The sequence below is a fragment of the Aedes aegypti genome, chromosome 1 (assembly GCF_002204515.2).
Source record: "Aedes aegypti strain LVP_AGWG chromosome 1, AaegL5.0 Primary Assembly, whole genome shotgun sequence".
Classification (NCBI taxonomy): Eukaryota; Metazoa; Arthropoda; class Insecta; order Diptera; family Culicidae; genus Aedes; species Aedes aegypti.
The window spans coordinates 142,606,282-142,625,469 of record NC_035107.1 but is presented as its reverse complement, the minus strand read 5'-3'; the positions used below and the strand labels follow the sequence as shown (position 1 = coordinate 142,625,469).

The 19,188-nt window shown below is 39.5% G+C and overlaps 1 protein-coding gene across 1 annotated transcript in view; it reads right to left on the bottom strand.

Moving 5' to 3' along the window:
• The window catches only part of LOC5577249 (WASH complex subunit 4), a 42,782-nt gene that overhangs the window by 1,168 nt on the left and 22,426 nt on the right, over positions 1–19,188 (bottom strand). The window contains exons 6-8 of the mRNA XM_021849203.1: positions 14,262–15,239; positions 4,317–4,560; positions 3,859–4,254 (exon numbers count right to left, since the gene is read on the bottom strand). Of these exons, the coding sequence (XP_021704895.1) occupies positions 3,859–4,254; positions 4,317–4,560; positions 14,262–15,239 (1,618 nt within the window). The remainder of the gene's footprint in view (positions 1–3,858; positions 4,255–4,316; positions 4,561–14,261; positions 15,240–19,188) is intronic.

The window sequence follows — 19,188 nt, the reverse complement described above, 5'->3', positions numbered from 1 at the left end:
TAATTGGACATTTGGATTTATCGCTTTTAGATTTTAGGGATAACACATCTCCATTATGACTAGCGGCCCTCAGGAAAAACGTCTCCAACAAATTTAAATCGCCTATCTCAATAACAAGCAATCAACTCAAAATTGTTTAAAGTTGTATTTTGTGTAAGCATATAGATGTATTATAAAAGGTACATGGACATTGATTTTTCATTGTATTCAATGCGAGATCATCTTTCCCATATATTACTGTTCGGATAATTTGCGGACACCCCGTACGTAAACACTTCCGGTTTACTGATATTGAAGGATATCTCGGAGCCTAAACGAGATAGAAAATTCCAGTCTTCGAGAATGTTGTGCAGAGGGAGCCAAACTTCCCTGAGGGACCCAGCAAAGTTCCAAATTCATTCACTGCGTGGTGCTAGTGAACGTAAATACTTCCGGTTTACTGCTATTGCTAAACGAGATAGAAAATTTATGTCTTCGAGAAAGTTGTTCAGAGTGAGCCAAGCCAAAGTTGTTAAGAAAATGTTCAGAGTGAGCCAAGCTTCCCCGTGGGTCCCAGCAAAGTTCCACCACTACGTGGCGCTAATGTACGTAAACACTTTCGGTTTACTGCTATTGAGGGATATCTCGGAACCTAAACGAGATAGAAAATTTCTGTCTTCGAAAAAGTTGTTCAGAGTGAGCCAAGCTTCCTCGTGAGACCCAGCAAAGTTTCAAATTCCACCACTACGTGGCGCTAGTGTACGTAAACACTTCCGGTTTACTGATATTGAAGGATATCTCGGAACCTAAACGAGATAGAAAATTCCTGTCTTTGAGAAAGTTGTTCACAGTGAGCCAAGCTTCCTCGTGGGACCCAGCAAAGTTCCAAGTTCCACCACTACGTGGCGCTAGTGTACGTAAACACTTCCGGTTTACTGATATTGAAGGATATCTCGGAACCTAAACGAGATAGAAAATTCCTATCTTCGAAAAAGTTGTTCAGAGTGAGCCAAGCTTCCTCATGGGACCCAGCTAAGTTCCAAATTATACCACTACGTGGCGCTAGTGTACGTAAACACTTCCGGTTTACTGATATTGAAGGATATCTCGGAACCTTATAAGGATATAAATAGATTCTGTATATGATACTCGGCATAATAGTGGCCAAGTGCACTACAAATAAAAGTAAGAAAAAAAAAACGTCCCATTTATGCAAGCATCAACATGCTGCCGTAAGGTGACTGAACTGTTGGATTTGAAAAATATTTGCATTTGAAAATTAAATTGAACCATTTGTCTGAACTGCTATTTTTAGGTCCCACTTTTCCCGGGTACATTACTGTTTTCAAGCTTTCTAACACTATTTTTAGGCAGTATCTCATAATATATTGAAATTCGTAGAAGATTGATTCATTGACTTGTTTGTTTTTTGGTTGTCATACAAGTGAAATATTGCTGATGTGAAATTTGAAATGAAATACTGTTGAAACATATTAAACAGTTTATCTGAAAAGCAAGTTTTTGTCACTTACACCCATTGATCCCAACTTGCGCTTCTGAGGGTTGTCAGAAGTCCAAACACAACTTAAATAATCAAACCATATCCAGAACATTAGGTTGTAAGGAAAATTACCAAAGAGAACATACTATACCATTAAAATTGTTTCCTGAGAAATAGGCCCCCACAAGACTCTGGCCCCAGGGCCCCCACAGTTGTAAATCCGGCCCTGTCTATAGTAATGTTCTGAATGTCCTCAAAGGTTTACGCAAAAACATACAAATTATTTTCACTTACCCCATTTACTCAGACAACTCAAGAGATTTTTCCATTATTATGCATGAAATTCTTTGAGAATTTATCCCAGATCTCAAACAGCACTCAATGTAAGAGCTTCTACAAAAGTTCCTGAAGATTACTTTGCGCAAATACTGGAAGAATTGTTCGAGATAATAACTCCAGAGATATTTTTTTAGAATTTCTCGGATAATATGTAGGAATGTCAGCATCCTTATTCCAATCGAAAGATCCGAAATGATAACGCTGAGAAGTTATACCGTTTTCGAAGTTCATTGTACAAGGATAATCAAGACATCCATCGTAGTGTTATGAATAAACCAAATGTTCAGCATATTTAATGTGTGGGGTTAGAAAATTTGAATTAATTGAAATGTGTTAAAATGACGTTGAGGTTTTCAAAATATCCGAAGACAAGTCCATCGAGTGACAGTATATACAATTTTTCTTAACCCTCTCTTTTTCACGACTTAGATCGATTATTTCTTTACGAAAAAGCGTCTTTATAAAAAGTGCTTAAACAAACGATTTTGTAAATAGTATATTTTTTTCGAAATCAGTTTTTATTGTTATTCAATAGTAAACCGATTGTTTATCAATAGCTTTGATGTTGAAATATTTAGTTGACTTTTGCATCAATCTGATGAGTATTGAATCATATTCTAGTAACTATTGCGTTGTATTCATCTGGTTCGGTTTGTCTCAAGTTCGTTGATAATCAATGAAGCTCTGGAACTACCATCGGTTAAAATATAGATTTTAGAGACTTTCTATTAACAACTACCGAAAAGCTAAACATTACATATAATTTGCAATTGGATTAGATGGACAAATTGATGTGAAGATTTGCGAAAAAGTTACACGTCTTCTCAGTGAGAATCGAACTCACGACTCCCTGATCTCTACACGGGAAAAAAATCTGTGGTAAAAATCACTATTTTAGCTGACTACGGCCATTCTTGAAACTACCATGGAATTTCAGACCAATTTACAAGGTTTACGGTACATCCCACCACATAACTGGTACATTTGACAGAAATAATTTAAAACAATCTGATTTCGACAACAGACATGGTAAAATCAAGCGCATTTCTGGTCTGCTGAAAATTGGCGGTGCGAGCGCTTAAGTTAACCCCCTAAAATGGTAGTTTTTACCGCACAATTTTTTTGCGTGTAGTTGGGGCGCGTTACCACTACGCCATGAGAGGACTCATGAACGCAGAAGTTAACCTGAATTCGATTTCAGCTCAATAATCACGCGCTCTCGGGCTAGGCATTGGATATATATAGAAAACGTTGTGTTTGGATGGGCATCTAATTCTTCCGAAAAAGGTGCACTTTGCGAAAAAGGACCACGTGATTATTGAGCTGAAATCGAATTCAGGTTAACTTCTGCGTTCATGAGCCTCTCATGGCGTAGTGGTAACGCGCCCCAACTAGAGATCGGGGAGTCGTGAGTTCGATTCTCACTGAGAAGACGTGTAACTTTTTCGCAAATCTTCACATCAATTTGTCCATCTAATCCAATTGCAAATTATATGTAATGTTTAGCTTTTCGGTAGTTGCCGTAAACCACGATTCATAATTAAAAACAAGGACTTTCTATTGTTGATATTGTCAAAATTTCTAGAACGAGACCCATTACCAGCCCTGGAATTATTCATTTCTGAATTCCCAAAATATTCAATAAATTAAAGAAACCTTCAATTGAATTACACGGTACTTACGAAAAAAATATTCTTATTGCTTAAAGTTTATGTACCTACTGTAGTATCCGTCATTCGGCTGATTCCGACATCAGCCGAACGCACATGTGTTGGATGCAAAACAACTCATCCGTTCGCTACGAAATCTTTCACTAAACTGACTTCTCGACCACGGGGAGAAGTTCGCGCTTATTTTCTTTCGTACTATCAATTCAGAGCACGCTCAAAAGATTCTAAGTAAGTCTATAGTACACTGAGAAACAAATCATGCACACTGAAACAAATGCATGGAATAATAATGTATAATATTCATTTACACATTTTTTCAACATAATAACTCTAGCTACCACACCTACTATTATAGGACTAGCTACTTACCCATGGCAAATCCATCGTCGGTAAATAAGGCACCTACTTTATCCTTCTTGGTAATTTTCTCCTTCGCCTTCAAAATGTACTCCACAAAGTTGATGGTCAGAGGGGGTACAATCATGTAGAAGTTTTGCAGATGAATATTTTCCGCGTGCCGTAAAGACAGAAAGGCATTCACCAGCAAACGGAAATAGTTGGTATCGATTCGATAGTTTTTACACAAGTTGTTGATATCATTTTCCAAGATTTCCGCCGCTGAGATCGTCAACTCGTGCAAGGATTCTTCTTTGCAAAATTTTGAGAAATTGAGATCCCCGTCTATGACGGGCAAGTATACGGTAGCTTCCGTACATTCATGCAGCGCTCCGGAACGTATCATCCGAACGTATCCCATGGCATTGCCTTAGATGGAATGGAAGATCAATTAATTTTGGTTTATGAAACCAACCTTGGAATACACTTACCAATGTGACAAATCAACTTCCTGAACAGATCCATATAGGTTTCGCCTGCTTCCGACAGGCCTAGGTTCTTTATTTTGCGATTGAAGGCATTGGCTCGATTGTAATCATACGTTTGGTTGAGCGCCTCGCCATTTTCTAGGAAATATTTAGCGTCGCTGGTTAAACGAGCTTTGATCTGTTCATCGTACAAAAAGTCCGAAAAGGCGAAGAACTTTTGCCGAAGAAACTGGTATGTGTAGTTGACCTGTAACGAAAACCAAAAAAAAAAAAACGTTGCAACCTAATTGCAGTGATGACAAAATGTTTCAACTTGGATCGAAATTGTAAATCTCGGATTGCGAGTCATCGACCATATCATGTAGAACATCTAGACACCTGCATATTGAGGTGAAAATTGTTGTAAAAGCTCTTCGTGGTGTTAACCCATCTACCGGCAGCTTCATTTTTTACCACTAAAAAAATATTCAGATCGCGATAACTTTTTTGTTACTCGATATTTTTGAACCATTTTTTCACAAGCTCTCAAAAAACTCTTCTAGTTTTAGAATCTGTATCGATATTGATATTCGGTCATCTGTATCCAGAGATATTCCAAAATTCCTTGGGGGAACGACGCGTAGCCATAACCAACGTGAATATCTCAAGCTACAGAATTTTTATCGTATTCGGGTAATCACTCCTCGGAATGTCACATTAATGTGAGTGTGTTGTGAAAAAATGAAGTGATTCGGTGCAGCCGTCTTTGAGTAATGAGCTTTTATGTTTCTGGTACCATGCTGGACAAATCAAGATCTTGAAAACTCTAAAAAACCTCATATCGCAATTTTCAGATTTCTCCAAGAATACTGAACCGATTTGTATATTTTTTCAGGGTAGCTCCTTATTAGCTGGCATTAGTACACATTTTATTTTATTTTTGATAAATTGACCAAAACATCGATTAAACATTAAATCAAATCGTATCGTGCTAGTTTGGAAACTACTTAAATTACAAAATTAATATATTTCATTGCTACTTTTCATGTCGATTGATCTTTTTCCAATCCTTATTTGGAAATCCACCTTATTCTAGTAAAACGTCTGCCTCTGATTTCGATTTTTTATCTGAACAACTGCAAAAAATGATTACAACCTACAATGTTCAGAGAACGAGCTGTTTAATTTTCTAACAAGTAATAACATACATATAGCAGATCATACTGAAACCTATTTGAAACATGGACCCATTTTCAAAAGAGATCCGTAATGTTAAAGCACAGCTTAGTAAATGTACTTCCATAGTAGGGACGTTCCGATATTGCGAAGTATCGATACTTGATTCGATACGATTATCGAATCAAAGTATCGATACCACCGATATATTGATTCAAAATATCGATATATCGCAATATCATATGATATTTTGAAGGGTGCGAAATTTATATATCGCTCAATTACCTAATGTTTAGTTTCGTACTATTCGCAAACAATTTTTAGAACCCTCAATATTATCGGTATAGCCGTTGGTCCCGAGATGAACTAGCCCAGGGCTAAAAATCTCGTTAATAAAGATAGAAAAAAAAAAAAAAAAAATTATCGGTATCATGAATGTCTTCTTTGGGGTCGTCCAAACCACGAGGTCGTTAATGGGCGGATGAGAGCCTGCACATTCCGAAAAAAATCATGTGATTTTACGTCTTTTGGATGCACATAAAAGAAGCGAGCCAAATGACGTGAATTTGTGTCACATTTCAAATACGATGATGTCTGATTCGGTACATGTCAATCATAGTGGCATCGTTTTCATGTCCTTCATCATGTAAAATTGCATTTTTCGTTCAATACATCTTTTAGAGCACATTTTAACATCATTTCATCACTTACAGTATGGCCCATAAAAAAATGCGAAAATTTTTTGAACGTAAATATAGCATCCACAAGGGTTATTTTATTTTTTTTTGCTAGTGAATGAAATTTCTGATTATTGTAGTATATTCTGACATAACTTCGCTATCCAGGACAATTTTTGTCATATTTTTCTTACTGTCCTAAATAATGTAATAAAGCAAAGAAGCTCAAAGGTGTTGTCCGCCCAAAGCAAGAAACAGCGTCTGATTGTCGTATACTCTGGTGATAAACTCTCCACCTTCAAAAATTACACTTTATTGTTGAAAATTTAAGTTTGTTTGTTATCAGAGGATGGAGGAGTTCTTAGAGAACGTGTTTTTCATGATCACCATACAATATTTTGCCAGGGTCATAGTTTTGAGGGCATTTGCGTCTTATAGGTTTGATATGCCTTTATTTTTTGTTAAAGTTGAATAAAAAATAAATACGGAGGCCCATAACAGATTTTTAAGGAAGAAATTTGTTCCTTCGATTAGAGACAACTTATATCAATACTAGCTCATAGGTTTTGAGCAAAACGGAGCCACTCATCAAGCTTATATAAAGGTTCAACCAATGCTCTCCAAAATGAGCCGTTTTTTCGAAAATATGTTTAAGTCTCCAATGACCCAAGTATGAACCAATTCTATAATTTGATATGGGCGTATGCTGGAGACAAGGCCTATGAAGAAGCTGACGTTATCGTTGATGTTTTAGAAGCTTTCATCACACAGATATTGAACTCGACGTCCGCATGATACAATTTGAAGGTATGCTTCCAATTCCTCTCTGGTAAGGTGAAAGTAACAGATAAAAATCATGTCCAAAGCGAAAATCTGAGTCTAAATAGATTATACAATACAAGTAATGAATAATATTTATGTTTCAATCACATTTTCTATGTAAAAACTACCATAAAACATGATATGACGATTTTCGCATTTTTTTATGGGCCATACTGTACAGCATGTTTCATTCAGTCATAACGTGAATTAATAAGTAATTTTCATTATTTTTAAGAGTGTGGTCTGGGGCCCAGATAACCGTAGCGGTAAACAAGTAGCTAGTCAGCAAGACTAATCTGTGGGTTATGGGTTCGAATCACATCGGTCGAGAATCTTTTCGGGTTGTAAATTTTCTCGACCTCTCAGGGCATAGAGTATCTTCGTAACTGCCACATGATATACACACATGCAAAAATGGTAAATTTGCTAACGCCAGAACGAAGAATAGTTCTTGTCAAATAGCTCGAATCATAGAAAATTGTGGGGAAAAAAGTTCACAAGAGGCGAGGATGATCACGTAATGCATGGACAACCTCTAGGGATGGTACACAAATTATGTCACGCTAAATTTCAACTTTTTCGAACCCCTCCCCCCCCCCTTTGTCACATTTTTTGTATGAGTCCTCCGAAAATTTTTTAAGACTTGTCACGCTTGGCTCGACCCCCTCCCCCCCTTGGAGCGTGACGTAATTTGTGCATGACCCCCTAATGTATCATTGTATTTCGAGAAAACCCTACAATTGTTATCCAAATATTGTTTTACGATATATCGGAAGGAAATATCGATATCACCGATATATTGAATAAGAAATATCGATACCAAAATATCGAATATCGAAAGCAAAATATCGATATTCCGATATATCGGAAGTATCGGAACGTCTCTAGTTATAATTGTATAGATTACCGGAAAAATGGTGACTATACCGGTCAACTACTGCCTGATTTTATGGACCCGGAAGGTATCGCAGGACAACTGCAATACCTAAAAATGGAATCAATCGCCATTTTCGGGGCTTTTAAAAAGAACAAGGGATTATCATACGTTCTGAAGGTGCGGAGTAAGGAGCAATTTAATCGGCTGCTACGTATCACACAACTCCAGGATAGGACCCCGATACGGATCACGGAACATCCGTTCCTAACCAAAGAAAATGTGTTGTGACAAATAATGACTCTATTGGACTGAGTGAGGGCTACTTACTGGAGCAACTTTCAGACCAGGGGGTTGAAAACGTGAAAAGGATTACGCGACGAACACAGGATGGCAAACGAGAGAACACGGCCACCATAATTCTCACGTTCAGAGGCACCGTCATTCCTGACCACGTTGATTTTGGGAGGTCTTGGTGGAAAACCCGGAAGTATTACCCTTCTCCTATGCTGTGTTTCCGCTGTTGGGAATATGGCCACACGGGAAAGCGATGCACGAGTACTCATCGCGTATGTGGTCGCTGCTGCAAAATCCACCTTGAAGACCAAGAACCTGCCGGTGCCAAAGGCAACTCGGAAGAAAGCACCGATGCAACGTCACTGCACTGAAACACCATCTTGCAAACATTGCAAAGTAGTCGTGTCGAGTCGAAAGTGTCCGGCTTACGAGAAAGAGACAGCCATTCAGCAAATACGAGTGGCTATGGACATATCGTATCCACAAGCTCGTAGAGAGTACGACAAGGAACCAGTCGAAACAGCGTCACCTTTTCAGGAGTCGTTAATGCCAGCAAAGATCATGAAAACATGGGTCTCAAGGATACCATCAAAAAGCTGCAAACAGATGCCGAAGCGCGAGAACAAAGGATGGCTGAGATGAAGCGAGCTCTGCAGAACAACCAAGTGTCAAGTGAGCAAGATACTCCAACGATCGTCGATCTAACAGAACCACAGGATCGAATGGTGACTATGGTCCCTTACTCTTCCTCCGAAGAATCCGCCATTGAATCGTCGATTCTTGAACCCAAAGGGACCGAAAGGGTCACAAAATGGATATCGAATGTTGCATCAAAGAACGACAAAAACCCAGCAAATGGAAAAGAGCATGATGGCAATGTATCAGACCACAGCATGACTTCGGCCATATTCAAGAAGACAGGAACTTCGAATGCAACTCATACCTCAAACCCTTCCAAAAGAGCCCATTCCGGTTCTGACTATAGCAGTCCCTTTGGCGAGTCCAACTGCTTACTCACCGACTCCAAGCGGAAAAGTAAAAACCGCAAAAGAGTAGGTAATGCTAAAAACTAAAAAGAAAAACGAACATGCTCAGTTCTTTCTCATCTCAACAGCCTAAGTATTCGAGATTAACTTATCTCTTACCATCTTCACTCCGCAATTCACCGGAGACTTTAGACACCCAAGAGATGACTGAGCAATCCCCAACTGAACAACCTCCGAATGAATAACAAACGAAGAAAACGATGACAACAGCGGCCACGGACAGTCGGGGCCCCGTTAGTGCGGACGATACACCCCTACCGGAACTAACGGACAACCCTCGACATCCCTGTTGTCACCGGGACACACAAAGTTCACAGTGCCTATCCCCAGAATTCCCAACATACTGTCTGGGTAATCAGGGCCCGTCAATGCGGAAGTCTTGGCTGTACCGGAACCGGCGGATAACCTCTGGTGCTTGGAAGAGGGACGCAAAAAAGACATATGTCCTATTCCCCTAAAGAACAACGAGGCATCCCTCGTTGTTCTTTAGGGGAATAGGACATATGTCTTTTTAGCGTCCCTCTTCCAAGCACCAGAGGTTATCCGCCGGTTGGAAATACGAGGCTGCCGATTGGGATAGCTTCCAAGAAACAGTGTAGAGTGAACTCAACGCATGCCCTCCATCGAATATTACGGACCTTACCGCCATCATTAACAGTGCAGCAACTTATACGATACCTAGAACCAGTTCCAAACCTGGACGACGAGCCTTACATTGATGGTCGGACGACACCAAAAAAGCGATCAAGGCACGACGAAAAGCGTTGAGAGCCAGCAAGCGACTTCCACAAGCGATGGGCACCCAAACAAAACCGAAGCCATAAACCGATATCATGAGGTCCGCAACACCTGCCGTCAAGTTATACGAGAGGCCAAGGAAAAAGCATGGACAGCATTTCTCGATGGCATAAATGACAGTCAATCCGCGTCAAGAGGCGATCCAAAGGTATTGCCCTGAAAATAAATAATACCGTTACGAGGGATCCGACCATCATTGCGGACGCATTACAGACTTTTTTAAGGATGCCTCGTCCATACAGCGCTACAATGAAATCTTTCTCAAGCATCATCCGACCGCTGCAACAGCAATCGCAGACCTGAACATACCGCCGGACCGAGGACAGAACTTCAACACTCCGTTTTCCATGGAAGAGTTAGTCTTTGCCCTTCGAAAGGTCAAAGGGAAATATGCAGGTGTCGATGATATTGGGTACCCAATAGGAAGTGGACTAATGGTACTCTTCCAGAACAATGGAATCATGGGTTAGTGGTCCCAATCCCAAAAGGAACGGGGCCAACAAACTTGGTGAATAATTTCCTGCCAATCACCTTAACCAGTTGCTCAGCAAAAGTGATGGAAAGGATGGTAAACCGTCGGCTAATCGAATTCCTCGAATCTGGCCGAAAGCCGGGGGTCGAGGCAGCATGCGTTTCGTTCCGGTTTCGGAACTGGCACGTACCTGGCTTCATTAGGACAGATCCTAGATAACGCCATGAAGCAAAATGAGCATGTAGAATTAGTGTCTTTGGATTTAGCCAAAGCTTACAATAGAGCTTGGATGCTCGGAGTACCTACTGCAGCAATTAGCTAGTTGTGGGATTACTGGCAATATGCTGAAATTCCTGCAAAACTACTTGTCGCACCGTACCTTTCAGGTTACTGTTGGTAATCACCGATCAAGAACGGTCCCTGAAGAAACCGGAGTGCCTCAGGGCTCGGTCATAGCTGTAACCCTATTTCTTATAGCTATGAATGGCGTCTTAATCGGGCTCCCAGCCGGTGTTTTCATTTTGGTGTACGCCGACGACGTACTATTATTGGTAGCGGGTAAGCACCCAAAGCTAATCCGCAGGAAGCTACAAGCAGCTGTAACTTCCGTCATTAAGTGGGCGACTCGAAACGGTTTTGATATAGCAGCCGAGAAGTGTGCTAGATTGCATATCTGTGGGTCCAATCACCTACCACCAAAAAGACCAGTGACAATCAATGTAAATGCAATTCCAATGCGGATGGCCATTAAAATATTAGGTGTGACCCTAGATCGAAAGTTTAACTTCCAAAAACATTTTAAAAATTTAAAAGACAGCTGTTTAAACCGACTGAACCTTATAAGGGCGATATCTGGCCGAAGAACACGCAGTGATCGGACCACTAGATTCCGTGTCGCTGACGCCGTTATCGTTAGCAAGATTCTGTACGGTATCGAAATCACCAGCCGTGCTCTCGACTTCCTTCTGAGCATGCTTGAGCCAACATCCAATAAAGCAATTAGATGGACACCTGCTCTCGCAGCCTGTACGGAAGCCGGAATATTGCCACTCCTATACAAAATAACATCTGCACTCTGCAACCGAGCTATTGGCTTCCTAGAACGAACCAGAGGTAACGGGTCTGCAGGCTTCCTTCCCGATCAAGCCAACCGTACCCCGCAAAGCGTGGCAAATTACCGGCTTCCCCCGGTGGCTGGGCTCCACCGCGTCGGGCCAAGAAGCTGGTTGGCAAAAATTCCAACTGTCGACAATCATATTGAACAAAAATTCAGAAGAAATGCTACTCCATACGAAGTGCAGGGCGACTTCAATGAGCTGATCGGAAAAAAAGTACCAACACGCGGACGTCAGGTTCACGGATGGTTCTAAGAAAAGCAACTCAGTGGGCGCTGGCATTTTTGGAAAGAATATTAGCGAATCCCATAAATTGCCGAAGATTTGTTCTGTCCCAACCGACCCAACCGAGCACAACATCGATCTTGGTAGTTACCGACTCAGCCAATGCACTATACTCCATTGAATCCCCGATTAACAAGCACCCTTTCATACAACGGATACAACGTACCCTGGACGAGCTAGAAATTGACGTATCCTTTATGTGGGTACCTGGCCACTGTGGAATACTCGGTAATGAACAGGCGGACCTGCTGGCAAATTGGGGTCGACAAAGCCGTCTACTAACACCTAAAGCTCCGGCGGACGACGTAAGGCTTTGGGTTAAGAATGTGGTCTGGGACTCATGGTCTCTTCGTTGGCATCAAGACCAAACAACTTTTGCAAGGAAAATCAAACCTAATGTTGAATGATGGGACGACCTAGTATCACGGAGGGACCAAATTGTCCTTTCTTGATTACGCACGGGACTAAACTCTCCCATAATATGGGAGCCAATGGGGACGGATTCAGAATATCTTGCGAAACCTGCCACGCCCACAACTCCGTCGAACATTTTATTGCGCGTTGTCCTACTCTGGAGTTCTTACGAAGTGTGCGTGTGTTCAAACAGCACTAAGTGGAGATAAAGAAAGACAAGCCGAGCTGCTTAGCCTATAGCTCTGCTACCTGTAGAACCTACTTTCAAAATCTGCAGGACGCGGAGCCCCGAGAGATGTCCTCAACTGCAACAATGAATGCCAAAAAAGTAACACGGAAACAAACAGACACAGACCTCGCAAGTACCCGGATATGAGACGGAAATCGATACAACAGCACAAATTTGAAATTCGCCATAAGAGAAAAACAATTATGTATTCTCAAAAACTGCCAGTTCCCATCACCCTGGTTTTTAGCCAGGTTTCCTTTTTTCCTAAACAATCTCCCCCTCTTTTTATGCACATGAGATGAACCAGCCTAGGGTTGAAAATCTCAATAATAAAGAAAAAAAGACCAATAGGCTAATAGGCTTTGGAAAAAAAACTAATTCCCAATTAGAAAATATAAACAAACTTAAAAGATTGTGATATTATTATATTCAATCAGAGCATTTTGAATCCTGTTTCCCAATTTTTGTGAATTTGGTCTGTCTTGCTGTAGCCTTTGCGTGCTATAATTGATAGAGGTTATAAATCAGGTATAAAATATAAAGTAATGCAGGGATTCTTAGATATTCAAATCATATTTACCTTAAAACCAACCTTACACAGGGTTTAAAGTTCAGCAGCTTCAGAAGTTCTTTAAAAATCATGCAAGCGCCATCTTAGGATTTGAGCTCAACACCGAAAGTACGTACAATATGCAGATGGCAAAATGAACTTAGGCACCTACGTGAATTTCACGTAAGTGCGATAGGTAACCTCAGTAACAATTACCGATTCACTTTTTGGTGGTTATGATCTTTATCTCAGTCAGGTGAAGTGGAGGCAAAATTAATTTGGAATGATCTCCGTGATTTTTCACGTAGCAAAGAGGTTTGGATTATTTTGAGTGTGACTGTATTATGCTAATTCGCACCATTCTAGCAGTGTTGCCAGCGTTAAAAATTAGTAAATAAACTTTACTCAAGGTTTGACTCAAAAATTTGATATACTTTATCGATTTAGCTCAATTTTCATGACTTTAAACTTTTTCTGGATTCCTCTTAAACAGTGTTGCCAGGCACATGAACATTTGTGCTTCGGCCAACTATATGGCATGCATCACAATGTGAAATGGCCATTTTTGAAAGTTCCTAATCCATACTCCAACTCTGCCGAATATCTGGGATCAGTATTTTCACATCTAGACGTAGCATTTACATAGCATTCACATCTAGACGTAGAAAAAACATAATATATTATGATTTTTTAACGAAACAAAAATCTCTCAAATGGATCCTTGCTTTAAGGTGAAGATGAATCGAAGCCAAACTTCAAATTTTCAAGAGCACGAATCTGGAGAACCAATCATCCGTTTAAGCTGAAAACTTAATCGAATTGGTCACTAGCTGGTGGTGACCAATCGATTAAGTTTTCAGCTCAATCGGGTGTTCGGTTCTCCAGATTTGTGCTCTTGAAATTTTGAGGTTTGGCTTCGATTCATCTTCACCTTAAAAGAGATTAAAAAAAGTTTAAAAACTTTTTTTCTGAAATGAGAACCAAACATTTTGAAAATAAAATTTTTCAATCAAATCCTTGCTCTAAGCTCTTCTGATGAATTAACTGAAACTTTAAAAAATCGTAAAAATCCGACCTTGAAAGATGAACACAAAATATTGTCCTGCAAATAATTTTATATGTTAGGATCTGCAAAAAGACATTAAATACTTTTTTTTAGATGCAGAACATGTTGTTTTGATAATAAAATTTCAGAAATTCTTATGTGCACTTACCGTAGTGTTAATGATGCCGTTGCCGTGGCGCCGCAGCGAATTCGCAATGTGTCCAATGTTGACCGTGTTCAGGAAGTGGTTGGTGCTCGACTGTTCGATGAATATCTGGAAGTTCAAATTGTACACGTAGTGGCTTACAAAATGTTCGATGTTGTGCATAATCTCCAGCACATCCAGCCCCTGCTCTAACGTTTGCTTAGGTAGCTGATCCTCGATGGTTTCAATCTGGAAACAGGCCGCGTGACATCGCATTTCCTTGTAGATCTTCCAATCATGTTGCGAAATCGACGCCAACGTGTAGTACGTGTTGCTCAGATATCGTTCAACGTGTTCCTTCACGCTTAGGTACTGACCTCCGACAAGGATGGGTTCCATCCTCACCAGAGAGTAGATGTTACTCAGTGCCATTGTGGTATCGGTGAAAGGATTGTACGGTTCAATCTGGTACGTTTTCCCATAGTAGTCTAGCCGGATGTACGTTTCAATGTGATTGCTTATTTGATGTAGCAATTTATCTTGAAATGATTTCCGATGGTTTTTCGATAAAACAGCTATGGCATTTTGCGTGGTATTATCGGAGGCAACTTGGCTTACAGATTCGCAACAGGTAGCAGCTGATTGCAACAAATATTTCAAGTTGTTCTGAGCTGTATTATGGTCGTAGAAATCGGAAACGTACAGCGAAAAGAACGTTTGGTGCCAGTACAGAAATTGTGTATCGCTGAGGTTTCGAAGCTTAGTTTGCAGATTGGCCAGAATGTCCAGTTGATCCAAAAGTATGCGGATTTTTTCGTAGCTCTCGGGAGAGAGAGTTTGACGCGGATCACTTATGGAAATGGCCAAACGTGCGATGGTCAAACGGGTGCGATTCGCCGGTCCACTCATACAGCGTTCTATGACGTGGAAGGCCGACAGTTTATCGATGAAAATTTCGCTCTTTTTTAGCTTGGCTTGTTTAGCATCGGTTATTAACTTTTTCTGTAACGACAGAACATAAGGTGAATTTGAAAATGGCCAGATTTTGCAAGACGTAAATTATAAACGAACTATATTTATTATAATAACAATTATTAGGATAGATGAAAACTAACAGTCAAATATTGGATATTATAGGTGACTTTTGATTAGCAAACAGTTTTTATAAAAAAAAACTGATGTGAGCAGTTTTTTTAGGTTCACGTTTTTAAGAAAAAGTTTAGAGTAACAATTTGTTTCATATGACGAACAACGTGAATCAGGAATAGCTGTTGAGAAGACATGTTACCTTCCATTGGAAGACACTTGAGTAGAGCGAAAGTCATTCGGAAGACAATGCCATTTTTTTAACACTAGGAGCCCTGCGATCAAAAACGAGTTCTGTTTGATCTTTCGACCTTGACACTTGCTTTTTCCGTGGCGAGCGACGAGGGCAGGATCAAACATGTCGCGCGTTGGTCTAGTACGTGAAAAAGTGGCGTGATCGGTGAGTTCGGTTGGAGTAACTGAAAAAGTGCCGCGATCGGTTAGTTCTGTTTGATCCTTCGACCTTGACGCTTGCTCCTGGGCAGTGCGTCAAGAAAGCCCGAACAGTTTTTTTTTTTTAATTCTTTTTGGGTCGCGCGCTTATTTTTTTTTTCCTGAGTGCTTTTTTATAGCCGAGCAAACGAGTGAAGCCGAAAGTGGATTGTGGCTGCCCAGTCAAGAATAACGGATCAATTGGTGAGCTCGTTTCATGCTACTATTTCTAATCTATAAAATATGTATGACTGCACATTCAATCGTTACAATGGTGGGATGTAAATATGATTTTTCAACAAACTATGGATGGTTCGTCACTGTGAGTGTCGACACAAACTCTGATTCATGATTTATTTATGTTTAACATTTTTTTTTTTCAGAACACCTCTTATATACCTTTATTTTTGTAATTAAAAAAAACTTTGAATGGTTCGACACTACAAGTGTAGACTTGCGAAAGGTTCACTTTATTCAACAAACTTTGGATGGTTCGCCACTGTAAGTGTCGGCATAAGAGTGTTCTATGATGTCCCAACCAATCGAGTTTTTTGTTTCTTTTCAAATGAGTAAAATATAATAACAAATGCTTTCGTCCTGACAGCTGTAGGAATGTTACATTTAGGTATTTGTTCAACAAACTTTGAATGGTTCGTCACCTCAAGTGTCGGCATAATTTTCCTCTACATAGAAATTGTTCATATCAAATGAAAATATTATATTTACGTATAAGCATGTATATATCTCACAAATCATTGTTTATCATGGTCTAATCGCTTATCAAAGTGAATCCTATGACCCAACGATCCTCCCCATTAACAAACATCCCTCCCAGTAACCTTTGTGGAGATGCAGAGGCAAACACGGTCTCCAAAAAGCAAAGGTTACACACTAACATTCCTTCCCCCAATCCCACCTGACTGCAAGGACGTGGCCGGCGCCGTTATTGACCCTGTATAAATAGAGGCACTGAATTGTGCACACTGAAGAAGATTATGGCCAATCCCAGCCGAACTTCTAGTTGATTCTTTGTGCATTTTCACTGACTTCGGTCAATCACGGAATAGCAACCATTGATATGTGTAGTCAGTCTAAGCTAAGCTAAGCTAAGCTACTAGGAGCCCTGCGATCAAAAACATCTATGTGGATTAGCGGCTATATCTCAGCGATGACTCAGCCGATATTCAAAACTCTTTCACGTATTTCATGTCCATATCCTCAAGTTTTGTACAATTCTAAGAAACTATTTCTACAGGTGTTCAAATTTCCCCTAGAGCAATTAAACCAATACTTTTTTTTCGTTAACTGAAACTGCATAAGAATTGTGTTAAATCGGTTAAACCTTACCGAAATGGTTACTACTTCAAGTTTATCAGATTCGAATAATCGTGAATAATAAAAAGAATAACACATGTATGTTCCAGAGAATTTGTATAATCAAATTCTCTGGTATGTTCTGCCGTGAATCGCAAGTTAGTCCCATCTGACGAAATTGGGCATTGGGAAAATGGGCTGTGAAGTTTCCAAAATCGTTTTCCATACGAATATTCAAAATATTCCAGAGGATTGGAACATATTCGAATCTTAATGAAACTTTCACAATTTACGTCTTACTACGATATCTTTCCGAGAAAAATATAAAAATGATCAAAACACGGTTCATTTTTGTGCTACACGGTGCGAAAATCTGTAGTGGGACTGATATGCGGTTACTTTTCATTACGGGACAATTTGACTTGCTTTTTTCCCAACTTTTTCCGAACAAATCTTGTTATCTTATTAGTGCAGCTGAAAGAGCATTGGAAGATATATTAAAAACTGAACTCAACTCAATTTTGACGAAAATGCAGATGGGACTGACTTGCGAATCACGGCAGAACATACATGTCTCTTCAATTTTTTTTATTTAAAGCAGATAGTTGTAGAGATTTTCTTAGTTTTTTTTCTGTAAAACCATTTTCGAGTGTAATCAAAAAATTTTATTCTATCCCAAACACTGAACTTCTTCAACTAATTCTCATATATGTAATTGCTTTTAATGATTGTTTATTGGTAGTCAGGTTCAAAATTTTCAATCAAAACCTCTATTTTGTTTTTTAAGTAAAAGTAGTTTTGAGAGTAAAGCCTGATTCGCTGCTGACAAGTAATTTCTTGGCCTATCTTGATGCATGGGAAATTCCTGCAAGGAATCGATCAAGGAAGCGCTTTTTTTCTGATCGCAGTACGCAGTTGAAAAGAACTGTCAGTTCAAATGATCGACTTGATGGGGCATGTGGGGGAGTTGCAATCATCATTCATAGGCGTATAAAATATCAACTGTTTTCGTCATTTGAAACTAAAGTTTTTGAAACTTTAGGTGTTTCTGTTGAAACACAGCTTGGTAAATACACTTTCATAGCTGTCTATTTGCTTTTTCAATGCTCTGGACAGCAATTTAATTGGCTATAAACAGACCTGCGAAAATAGACTCGCAATAAGTCAAAATAGTCATTAATAACTTTAATGCCAAACATCGGTCATGGAATAATTCTCAAAGTAATTCCAACGGCCGAGTTTTATTTGATGAGTGCTCTTCAGGATATTTATCAATTCAATACCCTGATAACCCCACATGTTTTTCCTCTTCTATAAATCCTTCTACAATTGATTTGGTCTTAACCGACTCTAGTCATCTTTGTAGCCAACTGATTACTCATGCTGATTTTGATTCTGATCACGTCCCTGTTACGTTTCAAATATCCCATGAAGCGATTCTCAATCCTATCAGCTCCACTTTCAATAATTTTCGAGCCGGCTGGAATATATATGAAACATATCGTCCCCTTGATGCTACAACTAGATAACTCAAAATTTGAAATTTTTGACTTCAATATGCCAAAACATTTTTATTAATTAGATCTGTAAAATACCTACAGCTCATAAACGTGTGATTCAAAATACACAAGTTAAAGTTTATTTTTCAACCATATCCTCTGCGATTAACCGTCACCTTGTAAAACGGTCATATTTTCAAAGTGGCACATCCCAAAATTTTTATTTTCGAGTTATCTAGTTGTAGCATTAAGGGGACGATATATTGACTCTAATCTTGATGTTAACATTTCTTTACAAACAAAATTTGATATTGACAATGCTCTTGAAACTTTAACAAATTCCATTGTTGAAGCCAGAAGCATTGAAATTTTAAAATGTGATTATAGACAATGATCTTAAACTCTTGATCCGCCTTAAACACGTGAGGAGAAGGCAATTTCAACGCACTCGCGATCCTGCTATGAAAATTATATGGCAGGATTTGCAGAAAGAAATCAAGAAACATTTTGCACAATTAAGAAACAAAAAATTTGAAAATAAGATATCTCAATTGAACCCTGGCTCTAAGCCCACAGTGTGTTTCGTAGAGCAATTTCAAAACAAAAATTAGGCATGTCTG